This window comes from Leguminivora glycinivorella, chromosome 2, assembly GCF_023078275.1.
Source record: "Leguminivora glycinivorella isolate SPB_JAAS2020 chromosome 2, LegGlyc_1.1, whole genome shotgun sequence".
Classification (NCBI taxonomy): Eukaryota; Metazoa; Arthropoda; class Insecta; order Lepidoptera; family Tortricidae; genus Leguminivora; species Leguminivora glycinivorella.
The window spans coordinates 28,629,426-28,655,436 of record NC_062972.1 but is presented as its reverse complement, the minus strand read 5'-3'; the positions used below and the strand labels follow the sequence as shown (position 1 = coordinate 28,655,436).

The 26,011-nt window shown below is 37.3% G+C and overlaps 2 protein-coding genes across 2 annotated transcripts in view; both read left to right on the top strand.

The window, feature by feature from the left end:
- The first annotated feature begins 4,507 nt into the window (after positions 1 to 4,507).
- LOC125240056 lies at positions 4,508 to 7,697 on the top strand. Its single transcript, XM_048147902.1, has 2 exons — positions 4,508 to 4,644; positions 6,477 to 7,697. The coding sequence occupies exons 1-2, from the start codon at positions 4,632 to 4,634 to the stop codon at positions 7,019 to 7,021; spliced, it is 558 nt and encodes a 185-aa protein (XP_048003859.1). The 5' UTR covers positions 4,508 to 4,631; the 3' UTR covers positions 7,022 to 7,697.
- Positions 7,698 to 11,609: 3,912 nt separating this feature from the next.
- LOC125240185 (rho guanine nucleotide exchange factor 18) overlaps positions 11,610 to 26,011 on the top strand; it is an 84,758-nt gene continuing 70,356 nt past the window's right edge. Inside the window, 2 exon segments of the mRNA XM_048148011.1 lie at positions 11,610 to 12,010; positions 14,124 to 14,185. Of these exon segments, the coding sequence (XP_048003968.1) occupies positions 14,143 to 14,185 (43 nt within the window). The 5' untranslated portion in view covers positions 11,610 to 12,010; positions 14,124 to 14,142.

The following is a 26,011-nucleotide window of genomic DNA, read 5'->3' as shown; positions in this document are numbered from 1 at the left end:
GTATGTATACCTATCTTATCTTATATCTTATACTTTTAAACGAGCAATTCTTGTGTATTTATTTATTTATTTATTTATTTATTTATATATATATTTATTTACACTGACGATCTCGAAACCGCTCTAACGATTTCGCAGAAATTTGTTATGTGGGGGTTTTTGGGGGTGAAAAATCGGTCTAACTTATCCTTAGGTCTCGGAAAACGCGAATTTTCGAGTTTTCATGCGTTTTTCTTCGCGCGCCATCTCGTGTGCAGTAGTTATACTGTTAAGACAGAATTCTTTCGGTCGATGTAAGTACTATTTATTGCAAACACTAGATGGCGACACAGGTCAAGGCTAAAACGAATAGAAAATACACTATTTGAGTTTTTGTGGCGAAATGCGCGCCATCTCGTGTGGAGTAGTTGTGTTGTTAAGGCTGAGAATTCTTTCGCTCGATGTAGGTACTATTCATTTTTGAACTAGATGGCGACACATGTCAAGGATACGAAACAGAACCGAGCGAAGCTCGGTTGCCCAGATTATTGTATAATAGGCAATAAGAGGCAAAAAACATATTGTGCTAAAATATTTAAAATACCTACAGTCATTTCCGAAACGTGTGAATTCATGTCAATACTTTCTTTTATCAGTATTACACGGAGTAGGTAAACGTTTCGTGGCAGCGGCAGCGCACACTGCAGAGAGCGCACGTGGACACCGGCGCGGCGCCACAGAATATATAATAGCACAAGTAAAGAAGGCGCACTGCTTTGATGTTTCCGAAATGCCGCCTTTTTAAATACCTACAACATTCTTACAAAGAAACGAGCCGCACGTGCGCGGCGTCCGGTGATAGGGTTACCAATGGATCCAAACGAATTAATACTCACATTAAATGTTATATTATTATATTCAAGTCTTGAGTACTTTCTAGGTATATACGCTGTATTTATATATTTTTGTTCGAGGTTCCAACATCACAAGCCTTATTGAACTTTTCCGTGGGACTTAATCAGTAGTAGATCTGTATAAGAATATCTTTTGGTATTTATTTTATTCAATATGTCTATTTAATTAAGTATTATTAGCCATTCCACCCGCGGACATCGCTTAAAAAACCTCGCGACGTAAAGTAACAATAGAAAGTGCGAACGTGCATTCCGTGAGAATGTGCGCCACCCCTGAGTAGGCCGCGAACTCGCGGCCACAGCTCGCGGCCGCCAGGATATACTTGTAGCGCGGCGATAGGATAGCGGAGTGAGCCGCCCCTGGCGGCGCCAGCGGACGCGTCTGTGTGCGTGAGCTAGGTATGCATACAACTACAAGTGCTGTAGGCACCGCCCCCCCCTCAGCGCGTCCTCTGCGGCGCGGCGATAATCACCTAGCCCTAAGGCCCTGGTTTCTCTGGCCCGTCACACGCGCCCGGCGGCGTTTGGAATGTTTGGATGTGAGCCGCATGTGCCGCTGTGCCACACGCTGTCGGTCGCGGGTGCGTGGGTTTTCTGACCCTTGGTCACCCGTCGTCGGCGACGGAACTCAGAAGCTCTGGTAGACTGATTTTTGAACTGTTGTGTTGTGCTCTGATCAAAATGAATGTAAAAATACTTACATTGTAATTCTTAGAGGAAGAAGATTATACGCGACTTAATCCGTTTCCATATAAATATTGATATTACCCAAAAAAAGAGACAGTCAAACGATATTTTTGTATGAAACCGGCAAAAAGAAAGTAAAATTTTTAACTTGGTACTCAAACACTTTCATTGTAGTAAAGAAAAATTTACATCATATATTCGATTAAGTATATCGAAAACAGTTCACAGAAGTACAATTCATCCATTGAATTACTATGTACTAACATACTAGAAATTACACCCCAAACAAAGTCTGTGCTCCGGCCGGCAGCGCGCGGCGCATGCGTGGGGAGGTACCGTGTCATAGAGTAAGACTTGACCAATGACCACCTAGACGCGACACTCTTAGTGTAGACCTTTTTTATACTTTTTGTAAAATACTAACCCCCTTATTCATAAACGCACACTAAAGTTATCAAGCCGATAAAGTTCGTTTGTCCCTTTTCGGCGTATTGGTGTGATAGAAAGGGACAAACGAACTTTATCGGTTTGATAACTTTAGTGAACGTTTATGAATAAGGGGGTAAGTAGTTTAATTTTAGCACTATCATACATTGTGCTATGTTTAAGTTCTACTAAGTGAAACAAAAATACATTATTGATTTTTTTCATATCACCTACTTTAATTGCCCTTGAAGAAAATCATAGGTTATTATTGTATGAAAATATCGATTACAACTCGTGTTAGAACTGTGTAGTATTCATAAGTATAACGTGAAATAAATTTAACATTTCTCTTTTATATATTACAAACAGAATATAATCACAATTACTATACTTCATTACCTACATGTCAAGTCTGTGCGATTATGATGCGATTAATCTATGATTTCGTTCAACAAAATGGCAGCGATAGCTTCGCGTTTGAGGAGCGCGTCCCTTCATTGAAATAATTACTTAAATAAAGATCGATTAACATAGCGTGTATACTAACCGATGAAATGTGCCACGTCAGTTTTATTCGATTTTCTCGTATGGCTTAAACAGCATCTTGTTGCGCAGGAAGGCATTTTTACATTTTATTTGTGTGCAGGGTTTGTAGCGCAAACGTTTTGCTCGCAGTGTCCTCTCTAGTATTACCTCAATGAGTTCATCATTATCTTTAGTGAAGTCAGTCATTTTCCATATCAAGACGCCACCCGCCGTCCGTTGCTATTGTACAAAACGAATACAGACCGTCGCGTGCGGCGTGTGACCTTCGCCCGTCGAACCACCCGCCACCGGCGACGTTTCAAAGAAACCACCCTCAAACATTTTCGAACAAAACATTCGAACGTCGTCAGTCGCGGACCCGCGTAAAAAACCACAACACGTTCTATGAACATTGGTCAAGTGCGAGTCGGTTTTCGACTTTTCCATACAAAGAACTCATGAGCGCCTGAACGACTGTGATGGCAAAGTTAACTTTTCGCACTTTCAAGACTTTACGTATATATCTCGGAAACGATAAGAGATAGAGCAAAATGGACTTCAGATTTGGGCTGTCGTTGCCACAAATTCTATGTTTTCGTCAACAGAGACCTTTTTTTGGACCGATTTGAACAAAATTTTGCTCAGTCCACTTACAAACGGTCTTAAGCGCCTCCTTTTTAGTAGGAACTTAAGTCATTTTGGCAAATGAAAAAAAAAATTGAACAATTTCTAAAAAGAAAAAGACAGAAATGAATTTCTTTCTACCTGTCCATCACGCTTACAAAATTTTAAGACGTTTAGTAACTGCTTGCAGCGTCAGTGAGTGAAAATCTTAATTTGAGTTTTTTCTCGTAAGTCCGACTTACGCTTGACTGTAGATTTCTAATAGGTTTTCCTGTAATCTACAGGTAGAGGGCTATCTCGTGTATTTTTTTGAAAATTTTACGCTAAGTAGTTTCGGAGATAAGGGGGGGGAATGGTCATTTTTTGTCTATTTTCTTAAATTACTTCTAAAGTACCAAAATTAAAAATTAAAAAAAAATATATTTCAAATGCTCATAAAATGCTCTTTCATTTGATATATAACACAATATAGTTTTAATAACTTTGATTTTTAATTTTCAAGTTTACCCCCCAAAAGTGACCCCTATGATTAAATTTCATTTAATTAAATTACATGTCCGTCTTTGGGCCACAGGTTTACATATGTGTACCAAATTTCAAGTAAATCGGTCCAGTAGTTTCGGAGAAATCGGCTGTAACAGAGGGACAGACAGACACACGAGTGATCCTATAAGGGTTCCGTTTTTCCTCTTTGAGGTACGGAACCCTAAAAAAATATGAAATCGATTTGAGTGACGTCACGGTCAACTCAGTTACTTTATATATTTCTATTACCTGACTTATTAAATAGAGATTTGATTTAAAAATAACTTCTGTCCATGTTTTTCTTATAATTACCTGATGCTTTATTTCGTGTATGGTATAAAATATTTTATTTTAACTACAGTAAAGTTCCCTATTAGAATTTTATTTAAACACTAATATACATATGTCACAAGGATTACAAAATAAAAATAACGTATACAAATTAGCAATTGTGTGGCAAATTGAGCGGGCTCACCATTAGCTTAGTCAACATTTCATAAAGGCTTCCATAATAATATAGATGAGCAGTGCGTAGCCAATATTCTTACCCAGGTGGAAGGAAGCTAACGATGACAAAGAAGCGCTGATTTTCTATTTTCTTCTTTTCGACATTGTAAGAAAAGACCGGAGGCCTGATGTGGCCTGTTCACAAAAGGGACTTTTATTTCCCGACAGTGACACTTCGTCGTGTATTGTACATCTACTTAACAAAAATAGGCACAGAATCGCCAGTGTATTTATGTCGCTGTGGTGAAATAAGTCACTGGTTAATTAAATAGGGAATAGAAAACCGAATGCCCGCTTATTCAAATAGTGCAAAATTTTCTTATAAAAATCGTTTCTCTTTCCAGGAATGCCGGTTACGCGAACGGTGCTGCAGTGGGGGGTAGCGAGTTCGACGCCAGCCATTACGTGCCCGAAGCACCGGCTGCTTTTACCAACGACGGCTTCATGGCTGACAATGGTACGGTCTCTTTCTGTCCTAATGAAATAGCTGGAGATAGGATATCATAAGATATACCTATAAGCCAACGCCGGAGCCAGGAGAGGGAAAAGATCGGCTAGTCCCAAAGTTTGACGCCCACTAACAATTATAATAAGTCTGAAGTGATTGAAGTGCATTAAGTGCGTTTTCACATTATCCGATCTGATATCGGATGTAGGACCGATATCCCATACATTACAGGCGCCATCTTGGATTTTTTCCATTGAAATCCTTCCGACATCCGATATCGGATCAGATAATGTGAAAACGGACTAACGGTGCAGCAGGTGGTAGCGAGTTCGACGTCCGACCCCAGCCATTATTTCGTGCCGCTTTTACCAACGATGGCCTTCTTGGCCGACAATCGTAGGAGTCTTTCATCATGCGGCATACTTTAGAGTTAGGATAGATGGCGTCAATGGGACTGCTTTAGGCAAAGTATATCTTACCAAACTCCACAAAATCTTTGACCGAATGTACATGATTTAACACATTCACTGCCAAGAACCCGCCTGGTGGGCGCTGGTGAACTTTGCTCAGATGCCGGACAACCGGGACTACCCGCTAGGCGGGTGGTCGATATATAAGATGACAGTTATCAATAAGGATCGGTTTCAGTGCTCTATTTTAGTCTGGCAGTGAGTAAGCTAACAGTGACAGCAGACAATTAAGCAGTTAATAGTGACGCCACCTGTTGTGATAAAACGTCAATTTCATTCCTCATTTTAACCCACTGCAATATACTTGTATACCTACTTTTTTTGTTTTACAGTTTCAACTTTTGCCCATACACCACATTGTTGTCACCGGCACGGACAATCGCTCTGAACCATAATTCTTACACAACGGTCATTAGTGGAAGTTCTCACGACCACATTCATATGCCTTATACACAGAACGATTCAAAAACCGTGACAGTATCTTATATTCTCAACTCTAATAGTTTCTGCGTTAGGTTTATAACCGCTTTTTGAGTTTTATTGAGAACTTGTGTGTATAGATGGTCTGAAGTACCTTGCATTAGCTTTAAATATACGATGCTTTGTTTCTACGTGTAAATTAGGTGCCAACAGTCACCGTTACATAGGCCACAGGTTTTGACACTAAGTAGCTGTTATTGACGATGATTTCAAGTGTTTTGTGAAAGCATTCAAGTATGCGTTCTGCCAAAAGCCTAAGAACCTTATTAAAATTAAGATCATTAGGATTTCTTTCGACCTGAGGTACCCCTAATAGGTACTGCCAGGCAAAAAAGAGTAGAAATTATAAAGTCTTCTTATCTTATCTTTCTTATTATCTTTTAAATCAACATGTTAAGTAAGAAAACAAAACTACACTACGGCGAGATTGCCACTTTAAATTTCTACTCCTTTTTGTCAAGGTGTACAGTCAACCAATTGGAACCCTAGCCCACTGTAGAACTATGTCATAGTGACGTTATAAATCAGATTGTAAGAAATCTTTTACTGCTTGCCATTTTGACATGGTAGTAGAGTGGCCTAGGGTTCCAATTGGTTGACTGTACCTATGTTGCAATATGGCAATGGCAAGGAAAGCTTGATCATTAAAATACCGTAGATTATCTCATTCATCTGTCATCTACTACGCTGTTACGTCATCGCCCAAATCAATTGTTTAGTTGTAAACTTTATTGTTTTTTTTTTCTTTTTCATGTTCGTACTTACTTTCTTTTCTTTTTTTTTTAATTTAAGTTTCATGACGCATTGGATTTATCTGTAATGTCATTGAAATATGTTTCCAAATAAATAAATCTATTTTATTAGTCTATTAAAGTGCTTTCTATGTTTCAGGCAAATCCGGCTCCATGCCCGACCTGCGGCGGCACCTCGCATCGCGGCAGTCCTTCACCCAGGGCTACCACATGCCGCCGCCGCCGCCCGCCTACTGGCAGCACCTCGCCGAGCGCCAGTACGCCGCCAGCCTCCGCGGCTACCCCAAGCCCGCCGGCTACCCGCAGATGTACGGCACCTGGGTCGGCCCGCGCTCCGGACCCTACGACAACCCCTACAAACGCAGACACTCCATAGTGGGCGCCTTCGCCGACGAATACCCCGCTAAAGACTACGAGTACGAAGACAGGGCTGACTGCAAAAGCGAGATGGCCTACCCTTACTATAGACAACAATATTACGACCCTAGAATGCACTACCCTCCAGATTACGACCCTAGATTTTACCCTAGAGACGACTACGGAGTGAATTTGCTAAGACATGATCCGTATCATTTTACCAATGCGAGAGATAGGGCGTTCTATGCGCAATGGTTGAGGAACAGCCATAATTCCGTTGGAAACGAGTCGGACGATTTGGGGAAGTATAAAGATGTGGCGCTGTGATTTATTTGTTTATTTTTTAATATTCAGTGTCGACGACTAAGGTATCGGGTGTTTTGCGATATATTTCCCGACCCGACGACCCGATATACGGGTTTGAGTAGATACGGTACCCGACTGTCGGGTTCATGGCGAGTAGTAACGATTCGTTTCGTTCGATAAGTGTGCAACGGATATCTCGTTTGGCCGGGTCTGTTGTAATTATGTGTCTGTGAGCGAATATAAGTAGTTTCTTTGATGAATTCATCTTGTAAACTGCTGTGTGCTTGGACTGCTTGGATATTTACAAGAAGGGAATACCCTTTTTACCCTTGGTGGCATTAAAATTATCTCGCCGATATAAATTAAGTTTTTACTTTTGTATAAACTCTTTAGTAACACTAATTATAAAAATGTTGAATTTGATTATTATGATGTTCAAGACATGCAATAATTAAATATGTATGTATACGCAAACGTAGAAATGTACGTATGTAGTAAGTATTTGAACATAAGTAAGTAGAATAAATTATTATAAGAATTTAAGATAATATTTTTTGTAATTATTTAGTTAAGTAGTTACCTGATAACCAAAGGTGTAAATATGGAAAAATCTATTTGTATTAACGGCAATCTACTTACCTATTTACTTTTAAAGTTTCGAGTCACTATGTTAAAAACGGAAACAGAATAAATAATATTTTTTTAGATGTGTTTTTCATTTCCTGCCACTAGCTGCGTGAGCTATACCTATTCCAAATTTGCTTATGATAATTGATAATGCAACCGATATCTGATAAATTATAGAACATACTATTTTCGATAGGGGCGGCCATGTTTTATCATTAATTTATCACGCGACCATACTTACCTGTCTGATAATAAAGTACATAAACGCGCGAAATTCAAACTTTTTATAACAGTCCTCTACGGCCATGTATTTTTTTTTATTTTGCCTCGAGTTTTGTCTTTACTTTTTAAGGAGTAAACTTGTGCATGACCATTGCTGGCCAATCTTTATCTATGTACGGTACCACAGTATTTGAATTGTTAAACTGTGATGGTATCCGCTAAAGATCGGTGCGCGGTGCAAAATTGCAAAAAATTGTCTTTAAGTATACGATAGGATCTAGAGTTATACTTAAAAATTCATTTGCCGTTTTTGAAATGTAAGCAAAATGACATAATATGTACGAGTTAGGGCATAAATTAAATCCTACGTGACACATAAGATTTTCCAAGAGTAGCGAGGGATTCGAAAAGTGAATGAATTCTGAGGTGAGCGTACTGAACATGCGAGCAATTGTTATTCCCAAAATATAATTAATTTGCAACTATGTGCTTAACATACTACTTTCCACTTCCTCTAAAAGTAAATTATTATGATTCAAAATGTTATTTAATCTGCAAAAGTATTACGGCAAAGTGTAAAAAATATATAACTATAGGTGAAAAATAAAACTATACTCTGGAAACACCACTCTGCCACAAGAAAAAGATAAAAGACGGAAAATTTGAAAATTGCAGGGGTGCAGGTTTTATGGTCCCATAGAAAATTTGAATTTGGCTCCTTTTCTTAGTGACAAGATTTGCTAGACCATCTATAAATTTATATTTCATGAATATAGCCGGTGGAATAAGTTTGTTAGTAGAAAAGGCGTGGAACTCAAATTTTCTCTAGAAGGACCACCTTTTTCAATTTTTCAATTTGCAGCTTTTTCTGCGGGCACATGGCTTGACAATGGCTTGACAGCACAGAGAACCTCCTATAGAGTGGCAGTCTTGTATATTTGGTTCGCGATACGAGTCACCAGTGTTTGGGGTGCGAGGAGCGGGCGGGGAATGTGTTAAGCGCGCTGTGATTGGCCGTTTCAAGGACGGCGGGCAGTCGCGCCAGATGAAAAGGGACAGAAGTATGACTGTCCCTCTACTGACGCGTAAGTGGCCAATGTAAGTTGACCTATGCCGGCTCTGAATAAATTATAAATATGACTTATTTGTGGAATGTAATGCCGTCTGTTTTTAAATTTGAGCTTCTTGTTACCTTTCCACACCATTTCACACTACAGGTGGACATCTTTAAGGCATCAAAATACCCTTTTCCAATTTTTTTGTGCGAAAAACACGCGCTGCTTTCGGGTCTGTTACTTGGTCGATACTGATCGGGCACTAGGCTTGTGTCGTTCACGAACTATGAACTGTTAGGAATAAAATCCCATCAATGACCGAAATGAACTGAATCTTTCCGTGCTCTGAGAATCGGTCTTTGCTCATTTAGTTCATTATAGGATCGGCGAGCGCGAGCGGTTTGGATCGAGAACGAGTGTGTGAATGCGCCGACCGAGAGCGAGAGCTACTTAGCAGAGCATCAAAAAAAGTCAAGTTTTCATATTAAACTTCGGTTACTTACAACCTTTGGGCCCGGAATGTTACTATCTGTGGACTATTCGTATCATTTTGACACTATTCGGTCCCATTCGTTCTGATCTTTCCGACCGCAGTGGTCGCTGGTCTGCTGAACTAAATGAGCAAAAGACCTAAAAGAGCGAACTAGTTCGTGGGAGCGATTGAACGAGATCGGAGCGATCCGATCAACGAACGAAACGGCACAAGCCTATCGGGCACGGCGAGCGCCCGCGCTTATATCAGTCAGTGCAAATACTAGGAAGGCTGGCGACCGCGAGTCGTCTTGTAATAGATGTCTATAGGGGTTGGTCTGTGCTTGACAGACTAATCAGACTATAGCACACCTCGGACACTGGCGATCAAATATATGAAAGAGGCGCGTTCCTAGCACACATTCTAAGCTCGTGTAGGTGAACGCGTACCATGCTTGTGTGAGTGAGATATGACAGGTCGACAGTTCGCGTTTTTGACAGGCGGTAACTGTGAGGTAACCGAGAGGGGGTAGGCGGCACTTTCAGCGGGGAGCGGGAGTGGCCATACTGTACTATAGTACTCTTTATTATACTGTGCCTATAGTAAGTATTTTATTGAATATTTGCCATAATGAACAAAGCTTTGCAGTAACTAAACGTTTTCAATTCACGGTGTTGCCAGTATTCAAAGAAAATATCCTTGTTCCTAATTTAAATTAACTACAACTTGGTAAAAAGAGTAGAAATTAAAAAGTGGCAACATTGTAATGTCTCTTTCAAATCAATAGATGTGAGAAAATGAGACGACATGCTACTTTTTAATTTTTACAATTTTTTTTGCAATCTGTAAGGGATCATCCATAAACTACGTCACACTAAAAAACATGATTTTTACCCCTCCCCCCTCCTTGTCACAGCTGGTCACATTTGTTAGACTCCCCGCTCCCTAGTGTGACGTCACATATTTTGCAAATTTACACGTAGAAATTATTGAATGAAAACAGCGGTTTGAAATCAATCTTATTTCCATTTATGTATTTCAATTATTCTTCACCACACCAGCAAAGGGTAAAGGCTCTCTTGATAGGTACTTCAAAAACGAATGACAAAGTTTTATTTTATCTAAAAGAGTGCCAAGTATTTTCATAGAAATTTTAACTTGAGCTGGCTGTGGGTGGTAGAATAAACGTTTGAATGATAATTTTGATTCTTAAATTTAAAAAAAAATATGAATTAAACTAAATTGTTTGATGTTTAGAAGTTAATATTTTCCACGTGTTGGTGTGTGTATGTGACAAATTTATTTAACCTACGTGCCTTGAACACACCGAAACGCCATGATTCCACATTCTGAATCGGTCGACTTAACAATTGGTATCTTATATTTAGTTTTATAACCAGATGCAAAGCCGAAAACAGGTGATAGTCTAGGCCATTTAGAACATTTTTAGCTATATGTACATGGCTTAGACAAATTTATTTTATGGTATACGATAGACATTTTACAACACGAAATAAAACCAAAACAATTACCTACAGTAACAAGAGTACGCTTATCGATTTAGTATGAAATTTTGGAGTTTTCACTGAGAAGTTGATTCGTCGTTTTTTTTAAACTTCTGTCCAAGACAGTGTGTGAGTTTTGTCCAAGACATTTATAGCTAAATAATGCTCTAAATGGCCTAGACTATCGCCTAATTTTGGCTTTTCATCCGGTTACCGAACATCCTGTATACAAATACTGTGTTTATGAGGTTTTCATAAAGTAACAGTTTAGAGTTCGTGTTTTGAAATGTGACGTCACGAAATTTAGGACACCTCCCTCCCCCTTGTCACACATTGTCACACTTCGTCGACCCCCTCCCTCCCCCCTAATGTGTGACGTAATTAATGGATGATCCCTAAGGAAAAAGGTAACATATCAAAGAGTAATGTGCGATACGTAGACCTCTCATAGAACATTAGAATTTAGCGCCATTTCTAATGACACATTAAATGTGTTTGATTATAATAACACTGGCCATTATCAAATTGAATTTTACCAATTCACCTTAAAAAGCAGAAAAGTAAGTAAGACTATACTGGCAACTTTAAATTTGTTTTCCAATCAACTACAAAAAAAGTTTCTCATACTTCTATCTCTATCAATCTAAACTAGAACGAAAGAGAGGCATCGTTTTGTGACAGCACGGTGAAACACGAAGTTGTGTACATGTCACACGGGAAAGGTCACAGCCAAAATTTGTCGGCGTTGCCGTCGTCCTACCTGTCAAAGGTAGAAAAGTAGTCGACGGAAGTTTTAAAGTTATTTTACTACATTCCAGTAAAGTTGTTTGGAAGCTGTATTGTGCTAAAGTGTTATTGATGAATTGATATGTTTATAATTCCAATCGGACTAATACTAGGCGCTTGTTCAAAAGGTGTTCTAAGTTGAATAACTGTTTCTGTTGTGTAGGTGGCTGTCCCGATGATGTGAAAGTGTATTTTCGCATAAAATTTAGATCCCATTGTTTAAATATTTCCTGGTAATTGTTGGGAAAAACATACGAGATACTTGTTGTGTAAGAATACATTCGTTTTGCAATGTGAATGTGGTCGTGGACTAGCAGCAGAAATACAGTGGAAGTAAATTTTGGTGAGTTTTTGAGTTGACAGACCTTTTGTTATTTTGTATAACCTATTGATAATTTAGTTCTTCAGCTGAAATTAAGTTAAAAACCTCCCTAAAACACTTTCATTTATGTCTTTTTCGATACTGTTTGTTATCAAACATGACCCTAAATTTATTGATATACAGTGAACAACACAGGTAATTTGGTATAGTCAATTTCATTTTAAAACACTTCCGAACATTAAAAATCCATTTGTGAAGTTATTCCATGTCATGCAAGAAAATATTGTATCATAGTTGATAGATTAATTAATATCACCATGACATGGTGTAATCATAAATAATCTAGATAATAGAGTAACAAATAGTTGCATAACAAATATAATGCAGCAATAAAACTATTAATTATCTACAAAAGCTGTTGCAAGCAATATGTTGAAACATAATACATTAAAGAAGAATAACAAGAGCCTTTAATGGCTACGGCTTGATTTGAACCTGTAGTTTAAGTTTTTGAATATGGCTCAAGTAGCGGCAACAGTAACATGAATCACGATTTTATGGCATGTTCCATTTATTCACGATGCAAGGTTGAGTAATAATCTATCTCTAAAAAAGTGTTACTTTCCTGATATTATTATTATGTGTTTCTCCGTTTTTAAAGTCTCGGGTCTTTCGAGCCCGGTCATTTATAAGGCGTGCGTGGGGATATAGATCCAACACGTAGAGGCCGTTTGGAGATATTTGATGTCATGTAGAACGCCTGCTGGAACCCATTCACAGGTACAAGAATAGATACCCGTGAATCGGTTTCAACAGGCATTGGAAACTATTGTAAATAATATGGATAGAATACTGGTCTATGGTTTAAGTTTGGGTGGAAAAAAGATTGGGCTATTGCAGAAAGAAATCGGACACCTGCCATAACATTGTCGGCACAAGTTATCTAGGCAGGCGGTGACTTGCCACTCAGTAGATGGGCACCTGATTCGCCATCGTAGAGACGGCCAGGCGCAACACCGGCATGAGTGGCTCAGGGGTGTCGAGAGGTGGTGCTGCGCTTTCTCCGAAGTTACTCGCGGCGTTATGCCCTTTAACACTTCCACCCCTGGAGCGACAGCTCAGACGTTCCTCTCTGGACGGCCAATGAAGGCAAGCCAGAGCTGAGAGTCATGCGAGTCCCCTTGGGGTTCCACTCCGGCCGGCGAAGACACGCCGGAGACGGAGACCCTGACCGACTCTCGGGAACACTCGGGTCCGTGGGGTCGTCACTCCCCAACAGCTCGCCACAAGCTGCCCTGCGGGCTTATTATTATTATTATTATTATTTGTAAAGCAGGCAGGCAGTTGTAGTAACTGATAAAGCCTGTATCCAGTTGTCGGTAGAGGTTTCAGGTGTTATGTGGAATTAGCACTGTGCTTGTCTAACTTATTCTTGAATTCGTTTACACTTTGGGCTTTGGTTTGATATACGCATAGATCCTCTTATTTGCAGCTGTAGTTCAAGTAAATAATCAATGAAGTCGTGACTCACGTTACTTTTACGTGGATTCACCCGTATGTGTTTGTTGTTTTTTCTTCTCCTTCTGTCGTTAGTGCCACATTATAACTCAAAATATTAGCATATTTTGTAATAGATAATCTAAAGACGAATCGATAATCAACGAGGGCTGGCGAGAGGTTGCTCCTTCAGTGAACAGTTTCAAAAACAGACTTGATAAACATTTAAAACTAAAATATAAACAGTAACTTAAAAACAAGTGCAGTGATATACACGCATCAGCTATCAGCTGCTAGTGTATCAAATAATATAATATATGTACGAACCCCTTCGGTGAAGGCCTCTTTCACTGCTGGGATAACATATACAAATAATTTCAATGGCCTGCCAACAGGACTGATAAATTGAACATAAAGCCCTACTGTTGGCTTGACCTGCTTGTTCAAATTATCATCCTCCTTGCGTTATCCCGGCATTTGCCACGGCTCATGGGAGCCTTGGGTCCGCTTTGACAACTAATCCCAAGATTTGGCGTAGGCACTAGTTTTTACGAAAGCGACTGCCATCTGACCTTCCAACCCAAAGGGTAACTAGGCCTTATTGGAATTAACTAACACTAATTATTTCATGTTACAGTTGCGAAGAAACCGCAGCAATGGATGTGCCATCGCAGGAGACTGTCGGACTCTTGTCTTCAGGTAATCTTTTTTCTATGCTCTCCTTACCTAATAGTATTTTTCTATCGAGATGTGTTCTGTGACAATGTCTGAATTGCGCGTAATATGTTTGGAAAATAATCTTGATAAATAATTTATATTTTACGTAAGATAATGAAAAATGTGAGTGTGTTTAGTAAAACGTCGCACTTTGTCGGTTAACATTAAGGCCAAATTTACTTGTATCTTTCTTCTTCTTCTTTGCATCCTGTTACCCTCTGCTGGGGTGTAGGGCTCGAATCATATTTCTCCATTTACTCGTCTTGGGCAGTTTGGGTGACCTCCTCCCACCCCATGCCTACTTGCTTGCATGCCTACTTGTATCTTTATATGAATAAACTGACAAAGCGGCTTTATAGCAATCGACAAAGTGGGACTTTTCCCGTGCACACTCACAAATACACCTATAAAAACTAAACTTTTTTTTAATATATTGCACTATCAGTATCTAATAAATATCGTAGATTCCTTCAAATACGAGGGAATAACATTATTGTACATAAAGTAATGGTGCCTACAAAATGAAAGTAGAATGTGAATTACATTTATTGTTTTTAAATTTGAAATAAGTCTAAAACAAGTACAAATTAGCTCACATTCCTACCAATCCATGGCCAACAATTTATAGTCTAACTCCATTGTATATGTATATACCCAAACCATTTGTAAGACCATATGGCAATGATACAGTTACTTGCCTTATAGATTCTGTGGCCCCGCGAATGAAATAGAACCTTCCAGCAATCACGGAAGGCTTAAGTTGAAGCGTATAAATGTTTTAAGATAATGCACGCATAGGCATAGTATTGATAAATGAGGTATTTCGAGAATGTTAGCCTTGTGTCTTTTACTTGACTTAGAACAATAGCTAGTAGTAGGATAATTTTATATAGGATTTACATACTTCATACTAAGAATCGTACCTCGATTTTTTAGCGCCACCTATTAAATACTTTCATAACTACACTGATGATGCCTACAAATTTATTTTTTCAAAATGTGTATTGACGTGATACTGATATCATGATATTAAAATAAAGAAGCATGTCATTTGTTCTTATAAAAAATAAAAACACCCAAAAATATTTGGGGAAAATATGATTTTGGCCCAGGCTGCGAAACAGCGCCATGTAGTTTTAAGCCTAAAAGGGCCGTACATTTCAGGGGTTCGCTTTTTTGTATCGGCTTTGTCTGTCCCGCATTATATCGTCCTTGCTGGTAGTATTCGTTTTTAGTTATTTATTAGTGTATTTGTGTCATGTGGTCCACTGCAAATCAAAAATGCTTAGCCGATTTTAACGAATACACACAAAATGGTATCAATCTGATATCGGATCGGTAATATGAATTATACACGCAAAAAAATAATATTAATAATTATGTTTGTACATGATGTACATTTTACTGTTCAGTAACATCTACTCACTCTGTGTGAAAAAAAATCTGAACACACTTTTATTTTAAATTTTTCATAAATTGATTCATTTATAACAATCGAGACTTGTTCAGATATTTTTGTCAGCGTAACTATGTAGGTATGTCGGAGGGTTGCTTACCTGCAGCGAGTGTGATCGCACATACGTTGCAAAAGTTCGCTACGTAAGTCACTTGAGAGCACACCAGCGACACTCAACAGTAAAACGCAGTCAGAGATGAGGATGATGACACAATATACATCAGCAGCGGCTGGTCCGTACAAGCCGATTCCCACCGGCTTGCCTAAAATTGATTACTAGTAAAGTACCTAATGTTATTAAGGTAGGTTTCTTTTTGCTCAGTGTTGCCTAGCAAAAATTTTCACCAGCCGCCACTGATATACATAGAGTTTATAAAACACTCTGTTTGCCCTTAAGAGCACAAAGGGCTGACGTCATCGATTCCTCGCGTCGGAAGCCTTGGGTACGGAAATATCGAGTTACAATGCGTGCGGGGACCCGCCAGGTACCCAGTACCGATGTCGAGAAAAGAGAAATATACTAGAAAATTATATTTTAACAAACATGCTCGTTTTTCGTTTAAATCGAATGGGAATGGGAATGGACAATATTTGTCTTTATAGATTACTAGGTTTTGCCCGCGGCTTCGCTCGCGTTAGAAAGAGACAAAAAGTAGCCTATGTCACTTTCCATCCCTTCAACTATCTCCACTTTAAAAAATCACGTCAATTCGTCGCTCTGTTTGGCCGTGAAAGACGGACAAACAAACGGACACACACACTTTCCCATTTATAATATTAGTATGGATTAGTATGGACTAGCTTTTGCCCGCGGCTTCCCTATATACCTACTGTGGAAATTGGATATTAATAAAATATACGGAAAATGGAGTTGGCCGGTCGAATGGAGATCTTTTAAGTACTTTTAGAGATGACGCCAGCATACGTACTTATGATCTTCTATAGCACAGCAACTTTACCAGCGGGCATGGCACACTACTGTAATATAGCTTATCGCGTCGGTGCGTCTCTGTCGCACCTACTTAACGTGAGAAAAGGACGCACTGACGCGATAGGATGTATCACCTGACTGTGTTTCGTCCGCAATATATATCGTTGTTTCTTCTTTTGGTTGACTCTGAGTTCATCTAATGAGGAAGTCAGAGGGTGGCCATGGGAACTCCTTGATGATACAATGCAACCGAATTGTGTACGACAAGACTCAAAACAATATTTACTATTATTATTATTTGTTTGTGGTAAGAAAAGTACAGTCAGCAATCAAAACTTCTACCATATTTATGAATGGCATTTTGTCAGAATTGAAAGGAATATTTTCTATTATATTCATCACTTTAGCTACGTAATGCAATATCTGTAATCTGTACTTAATATTATAAATGGGAAAGTGTGTTTGTTTGTTTGTCCGTCTTTCACGGCAAAAGGGAGCGTGATTTTTTAAGTGGAGTTAAGTAGTTGAAGAGATGGAGAGTGGTATGGGCTGCTTTTTGTCTCTTTCTAAGACATTAATTCAAAGTCGAGATCATTGTAAGAAAAACATGTGATACCTACTTTCGATGACTCATTGTTTATGTTTACTGATTATGTTGTTATCAGACGCTATACAGAGACACAGTGATCAAATAATAACATCATATTTACGTAATTATTATTATATAATAATCTTAAAGGCTTAAAGGCCATCGTCATAGTTAATAGGGAATTATAATATACAAAAATCTCAGAGTGCCACTATCACATCCTGAGGGCTTTTCGCGAAAAAAAGTCAAATATTCGTGCAGTTGCATTTCTGTTGTTTCTTTCGATTTTAAGACTAAGTTCCACAATGATTCCTGCACTTAAGATTGTCGTTTTCGCACATTGAATGCCGTGACGGGACCCAGGGCTCCAAGGAAGACCAGCGCTGTGGCACCATCAGTGTCAGAGTACATGCTGAGTGGTGTCCTTTTGCAACCACCAATACTCTCATTAGACTTATATTGACTTAAGGTAATCACGGTCTATATCCCGGTCAATATAAGTCTAATGAAAATAACCGTGAATCATTCAAAACTCTCACCAATACTCTCATTAGCAAACATAGGTCAAAATCAGCTCAGTACTTATTCGCTGACTCTCCTCAATCAGTCATGAAACTGGCTCGAAGAATAAAGTTCAAGTATGTATTTGCCTTTGTCCTTTGGGCCAATCTGACTTTTATTTATTTATTTAAACTTTATTGCACAGTAAAAAAAATTTACAAAAGGCGAGCTTAACGCCAGAAGGCATTCTCTACCAGCTAACCTTTGGGCCAAACAGAGATCTATAAGAGCTTAATATATAGGTGCAGGAAATGTCGTAATGACGAGAAATGGAATACCTACTAAATAACCATAAATGATTATATATATCATACAGATAATAAATGATCATATATATTTTATATAATTTTAGATTTTTATTTTCAGAAATTGATTTATAGATTTGTATTTTCAGCAGGATTATTGAGACTCGTATATGGCAACCCTACCGGATCGAGGTGTATGGTTCAACATCCGTGCTATTGTTCATATTAGGTACTTACCGAGTTTTCGTCTCATTAATATCAATATCAACTCTTAATACGTGACAAATCACAGACTTTAATAATGGTTTGTATGAGGCGAGCATTGTGTTATCAACGGGAATAATGACCAGTTCCAATCGCTTACAGAGGGCTTATTTTGCTCAACCTGTAGAGCCATTTACAAACGGAAAAAAATACAGCGAAACTATCATAGCCTAGGAACCATCCGGTCTTGCTACTACTGGGAAAATAACTTAATTCTATAACAGTACTTTTTATGTCACCAAAAATTAAGTTTGGTAATTTGAAATAGTTTTTTTAGTTAAGCCACCAAAATTTGTGACAAAAAACGTATAATAGAATAAAAAAAATATTATTTTAATTCACTAAAAATCAGGCGAAAATGGAATCAGGACTTTTGTTTTAAATTCGACTACTTTAATTTATGACCTTTATAACACATTAAGAAACCACCTATTTTTGTGAATGATACTTCGTAGTAACAAGAAGCGGAGTAATTAAATTAGTTATGACACAAGCAATAATAGGACAAGTGAAGTTATGGTTGTTTTGTACATACATTATGTGTTGAAACACTATTTCTACTGAAACCACCCTAAAAACAAAACGGAAGTTTAATATTTTACTAGCTCGGAAGAACATTCACGGCAAAAATTATATCAGCAAAAAAATTGGAACAGACTTTTCGTGAAGATCATAATAAAGAAGTATAAAAAATAAGCCACCTTTAAATGCACGCAAGAAGCGCTAAAACCTATACTGAAAGAAGTATTTTCATATTTTTCATTTACCTACAAACTCTACTATTGACGATGTCATTTTCTGCATTATTTCAAAAGTTAGTTATTCATTCGTATTGTCATTACATCGCGGTATAATAATATATTTCGCCACCTTTACTATCGCTTAAATAGCTCAGTTATAGTAGCGTAAGACGATGGGCGCGCTCCTGACCTGACGTCGTGGGTTCGATCCTCGGCAGCGGAAATCTTTTTTTCTTGTTATTATTTTTTAATCTTTTATACCCTTTTCAACCCTCTCTTTTTAAATATTGATTTTTTTAGTATTAGATTTACAGGCCATTTCATTGAAATTTTTTTAGACACATGTAATGCAATAAGTTTAAAAATTGTCTTTCAGTATTAGTATTGATTGAAGGTAACCTAAGGTTCAACATCGTTCCTACTAACCGCAATACTCTGTCTTAGCTAACCATCGCTAGACGATATGCCCTTGTATTAAGGATTACAAATGTACAGTGACAGTTGTCCGGTATGACTCATATATTTATATATTATTCAGCTAGATTGAGTTGTTAGGCCAAAAAGTGTGTCCACATGAGAGGGTAAAGTTGGGGCTGGTCTCCCTCTCGCACTTATTGCTACTGTCAAAATTATTTGAATGACGTCATCACTGTCATTATTTGGGGATACCAGTCAATATTCAAAGTTACTACCAAATCTACTAATACCGAATTAAAGGTTTTTTTTAAATGCGCAAATCTTTGGTTTTATGGCTTCATAATAATGACTTACCAATTCGTTACAAGGTATTAATATCCTTGCCTCGATATAATACAAAAATCATTTAAGAAGTTTATAAACTTAGTTATCATACAGATAAAAATACTACTACTATAGTAATCTCTTTAACACTGGTCACACGTGCGAGAGGGACACCAGCCCCTCTCATGTGGATACACTTTTACTAGTCTAATAAGAACGCCTTTCTGCACCGGTGATTAAGTTCAATTTAGTATGGCAAAAAAAGTGTGAGCTCAGTCCCTATTGAAAGTCCATGGTATGACTCAATGAAAAATTGGCTAAATAGTAATCGGAAAACAAGCAAAAAGGGTAGAATATATTTCTATAAGTTATTTCATTGGATTACATTACAAAATGAATGTATTAATACATTATAATACTCGTTGTAATTGTATAGATTTAAATAAATAATTTTATTAGTTCAAATGAATGACCGTCAAGGAACAAAAATTATTGAGTCGCTATTAGACCGTTTTCACATTATCCGATCCGATAACGGATGTCGGAAGGATATCAATAGAAGAATCGAAGATTCCGCCTGTAATGTATGGGATATCGGTCCGACATCCGATATCGGATCGGATAATGTGAAAACGCACTTAGGTCTACATTTTACACTTTTGAAAACCAAGATTAATTAGAGTCAGTTGTATGGTCGGTATGTAGTGTAAATAAAAAGCCGAAAAGTCTATTTGCTAAAATACTATTTGTAAAAATACTATATTGTAAAAGTACTAAACTAAAAAAAAACTATTTGCTATGTATTTTATATTTCAATAGGCAGGCTTTTGTACCCATATTACAGTACTTTCAATATGTACTATCCTATAATTAAATTCGAACACTCGCGTAGACACTTCTAATATTATTTGAATGGCATTACCAACATTAAATCTCCTTTTGAAAATAAATTTTAAAGAATATCCTACTATCAGATCAGAGCCACTAATATTTAATTTAAAACAAATGCCTATAATAAATAAATCCGATTAACCTTTGAGTTGTCTGCTGTCGAATTTAATTATTTTCATAGAAAATATTTTAATTTGTATCCTTCCAGCTCGAGATTCTTGGAAGCCCTGTAAAATTTTTTTTTGTGACAACAAGATATGACATTTATTTCAGGAAATTTACACATACATACATTACATACATTTATTGTAATAAACGGAGTACAAGTGACCAAGATAAAGATGATACAGTAGGGTATTCTTAAAGTTTATGTAATGAAGAAGTAAAATTGCGGCCTTTTTTAGGTACATATTTCTAATTATGGAATAAATTGGAAATATCTAATATATACTTACATACTTATTATATATTGGTAGCGGCTCCATTCGTTCAATATTCGTTCGCAATTCATTTTGACATATAAGTCATTTGAGCATATTATGACAAAAGGTATTTTGATAAAATGTTTTTAGTGTGTCGCAGTTCCATTTGCAATTTTGATACTTAGGTCTTTATACACTAAGTTGGTTATGGCATGAACGATTTTTTTCCTAAGCAGATAAGAAGTTAACGTTATTAGCATCAACAAGAATGTTCTAAATGCAATTTAGACCCAGATTTTTAAAACATTTTTTTTTATGAATTGTGCGTCCTTGTATTTAATGTCATTGCAGTAGCTTGTACTCATCAACTTATAATATAAATTAAAAATTAAAAAAATGAATTAAAAAAGCTGTAATATCTACGTATGCGACACTGAGATTTGAACCCGTGACCTGTGGCTTGTAAGTCTAACGATAATCGCCGGAGCTATACCTGGCCGTGACATATGGGTCGAAATTAGACTTTGCATAGCTTTCGCGTGTTTGTAACAAGCGTTGCTTCAACGATTCTGAAGAATGGAAGAATACATTTCACAAGATGACGGAGATCTGTCAAATGGTAGAAGAGAAAAACGTGAGATAGATGTATGTACTGACAAGTATATACTCTTTTCGACGACTGTCAAATCGGATGCCTAAAATAAATATGTAATTTTTTTAATTACTTTGGACTTTATTATCGGTGGAAAACGTCTGTTTTTAATTTACCTAAAATATTACTTATGTAGAAATAGGCATGTAATGAGGAGGAACACTCACGGAACACTTAAAGGATATGACAAATGGCGCCACCCTATTAGTCCGTGAGACGTGAGAGCGAGAAGCTGATAATTATGTTTTTCTCTCTCTCTCTCTCACATATGAATGACAGTGACATGCCTAGACTCTTGCATAGGCGCCGCCTGGCGGGGTAAAATGTCAGTGTGCCTCCTCATTTACGTTATTGTGTATAGTAATAGAAGAACAGAATAAAAAGCATGCGACACGGCTCATCACCTACTCTCGGCCCAGCTCCACTGGCGTGGTGGTTTGCCATATGGATTCCTAAATGTAAGACACTAAGGTCCAAACCAAACCACGCAAAAAATGTAAATATATTATTAAATTAAAGTATATAAATAAAGATCAAACTTATTGGGTGGATTATCATGCTGTTAATATTGTTAAATAGGGACAGTAAAAGTCAACCTCGTACTATTAATATTATCTGTTCCTAATTTGCCCGGTCAAATATTTAGATTTTTTTATTTCCATATAAATATATTGGTGGTTTTTATATGCTAAATATCTGAAATATTATGTGCTATTCATTTCTGCTTAAAAATATCTGTTGTTATATTTGCTCTAGAGCACGTTAGAAAAAATTCAAAAATTATATATCATTAAAAAAAGTCTTATTTCCCGTCATATATTTAGGTGGCTTCGGGTTGTTAACCTTAAAACTGATTTTTTTTTACATGTGTCCACCATTAAATTACTGTGAGGTATTTTGCTGAAAGAAAACGCTTATTTTTTGGGCGTAGTTTTTTTTAATATCTTCCATTCCAAACTATTGGTGGATTCGAAAATATAGGTTTTTTAAATTGCGATTAAACGCTGTATATGAAAAAAAAACTACTGTTGTAGAATTATTTTCAAAAATATCGCACCGTTCTTAGGCTATCAGTCGATTGCACCCAGAAGGGCGATTAACATATACGCTTTTGATGATAAGTCTTTCCACCACAAAATGGTCCTCATGAGTGCAATAAGGATGTTTTCTTCTAAAAATCCAATAGACGTTCGTCTTTATTGCAAACGAAACATAAGGACGCTTTAGGCATTGAAAGCCAACGATATCTCCGTCTCCGCATTACAAAAGTTGAATGTGAGAGTCAAATAATGCGATAAAAACCTGGCATTTGCTATATCAAGTAAAAATATGAGTCTATGGAAATTACTTAAAATATCTCCCATGTGGCTTAATTCGCCGACATTATACCTATGGGACATCTTTTTAAACTTGTGTACACCCATATTTTTACACTTGACTGTACGAGAAACACTTGCCATGCTTGACTCAAGCAAGACACCCTAGAATCCTCGCCTAGGCTAGGCAAGCCTCCACAACACAGGGCCTGGATGGCTTCCCGCGGATCGATCATACGCCTGCGCGCCGCTCGCGCCCCGTACAAAGGCAAGGCTCCCAGCCCTGTCAAAATATTACTCGATTTTACCCTAATTTTACACCACTCGCTACAATCGCTCCCTAAAAATAATCCTAGCGAGCTATGAAGACTATCTAAGTTAAAATTACCAAATATTCAAAGAGTGACGCGTGTTTATTTTTACGTTTTATCGATTGTGTTTTTTTAAAGTGTTTTTCTTGATGTGCGTGTTTCGTGCCGGGTCAGGAAATCGGTGTGGTTGAAAATGTAGCGAGTTGAGGGCAAGGAGGTGAGTGGTACTTGTGGCTTACTTGTTGCTTGACTTGTTACGTAATGCATTTTATTTTGGACCGCTGGGATCGGATGTTGGACCCTAGCCTAGGAATACAAGACTATTGTACTTACCTAAATCTGATTTATTGAAAAAAAAACTGTAATAAATAAATTAATACGGGTCTCATTAAAATATAAGTATAAAATAATGTTATTTACATATTTATTAGTTTTTGCGTATGTCGTCCCAGATAAGACGGATTAATTCGTGCAAGTCATTCTTTTCACTATTAATTACATAAATAATTTTATTACTTAATTGGTAACTGAGATAAGTAGTTAGTAAATAAAAATACATTTTCAAATGATATAATTAATATGATGGTCATTAACACAATTATAAAGTCGATATTTTAATTAATTTTTTAAATATTTTAGATATCGTCAATTTTCAAATGATATAATTAATATGATGGTCATTAACACAATTCTAAAGTAGATATTTTAATTAATTTCTTTAATATTTTAGATATCGCCATTTCATTTGGATATAACATATTCATTAAATAATCGATATTAGTAATAAATAGATTATATTAGATACATTTTGTCTGTACGTACTATACATTTAAAAATTTAAAATTCTTAGTTGATTTTGTACCTACCTGAAATTGTATGTAATCAAATGAAACAAATTAATAATTAACAAATGCATGTCTTCAAATTCAGAATCGCCTAAAATTACATTGTAAAGACTACGTGTAACCGGTAGAACCGTGGGCCTTATATTATTTCTTACATTATTTCTAGAGGCAATGTACAATACTAAAACTGTCAGGAACAAGAAATCCAAAATGGGACAGATTATAAAACACTCCTATAATGTAAAGCCCGGCAACGTATGTACCTCCAACCCTTCTGGTGTTTCGGGTGTCCATGGGTGACAGTGATCGCTTAGCATCAGGCGACCAGTCTGCTCGTTTGCCTCCGCATAAAGAAAAAGCGACTGTATCGTCTATACCGTAATGCTTTCAATTCATAAATATACAGATGTTTGTATGCGTTGCATTTTGTTCATTAATATTTTCAACTATTTAAATTGAAGTTATTCGTTAGATTAAATAGAGTTAGATATTGATTCGTTAGATATTGTTACAAAAGGAGTTTCACCTAATTTCTTAGACTTTTCATATCTAATTCATCTAAAACCACTTTTCTCAAACATGGTATGAAATATTGATGTTATGTGCCTTATAATTGGCAGCGAAGTATGACGTTGCAGGTGCGGCTAGGACGATTGATAGATAATGGAATTTCATACAAACCTTGCAGGCCAAGGCCGGCAAAGTCCTCTTTTTTAATTTCCAAACACAGATAATTGTGACATAACATCCAGGTATTTAGCCAATTAAAAAAAAACTATAAGGGGCTTTATAGACGTGCCGACTGCAACTGGTACGGGCCCTAGACAATATTTGATTTTGGGTGCGTTTTCATACAAAAAAAATTTTTTTCGTTTTTTTTTGAATTTTTTTTTAACTTTTTGTTTTTTTATAAGCGTATACGGTGTATCAAAGGGGAACGAAAATTCGATTATTTTTGCGCTACGACGCACCGTTTAGGAGATACAGCCATCCAAAGTTACTATTTTCAGTAGACTTTATTTATTTCATACCATGTTTGAGAAAAGCACTATACATACCTCGGCGGGAAATGGGGTTGCCCGCCTCAGTCTATATGTCTTCGGCCGGCAACCCCCTTTGTCCCGGCCTCTGTAGTAATGTACTATTATATCATCATTCATCAAGTAGTCAGTAGTCGCCGTCAAATATATTGGTGCGAACAATGCGACACATAACTAAACAAGTCTGTCAAGTCTCTATTGTCAAGGAGTTTAGTGTGTTCCGATATTTTGAGCACCTCGGCAGCATCGATATTTCTGATCGCGACTGTAACTGAAGTGTAGCAACACTTGCATCCATGTTAATAGTAGTGCCAGAGACAAGATTTGTCTGTGAGTAGTGCGCACTATTTAGGTCATGTCGCCTATTCACGGTTTTGCTTTGAGACCGCTAAAGAGGTCTTTAAAAGGAAGGGTCTATTCAGTAGAGTTCTCGTTTATGCAGAGAGCTTCCGATATTGCTTGTACCGTTTGTAACACCATTCATTTGCTTGCACCAGTTGCACTGTCGTGTATACTTTGCATTCAGGGTTGTATGACTGTATTGGACTGTATTGACTGCATCTACATAGTGTAGTTGCCAACTTTTTTATTCGTTTGTGAAATACTGTGCTGCGTGAGTAAACATTTTATTTGGCAGGATGGGTCCTTAGGGTCCAAGGCCACTAGGTCATGTTTTGTATCGTTTTCGTATACATTTTTAATATCGATTTGATAACAACGTGCTACCTTTTGCTTGAGTACAAGACTTGTGCCTAGCTGTTGTAGTTGATCAGTCAACGTCTAAAATCTTCAAATCCAGTTTTA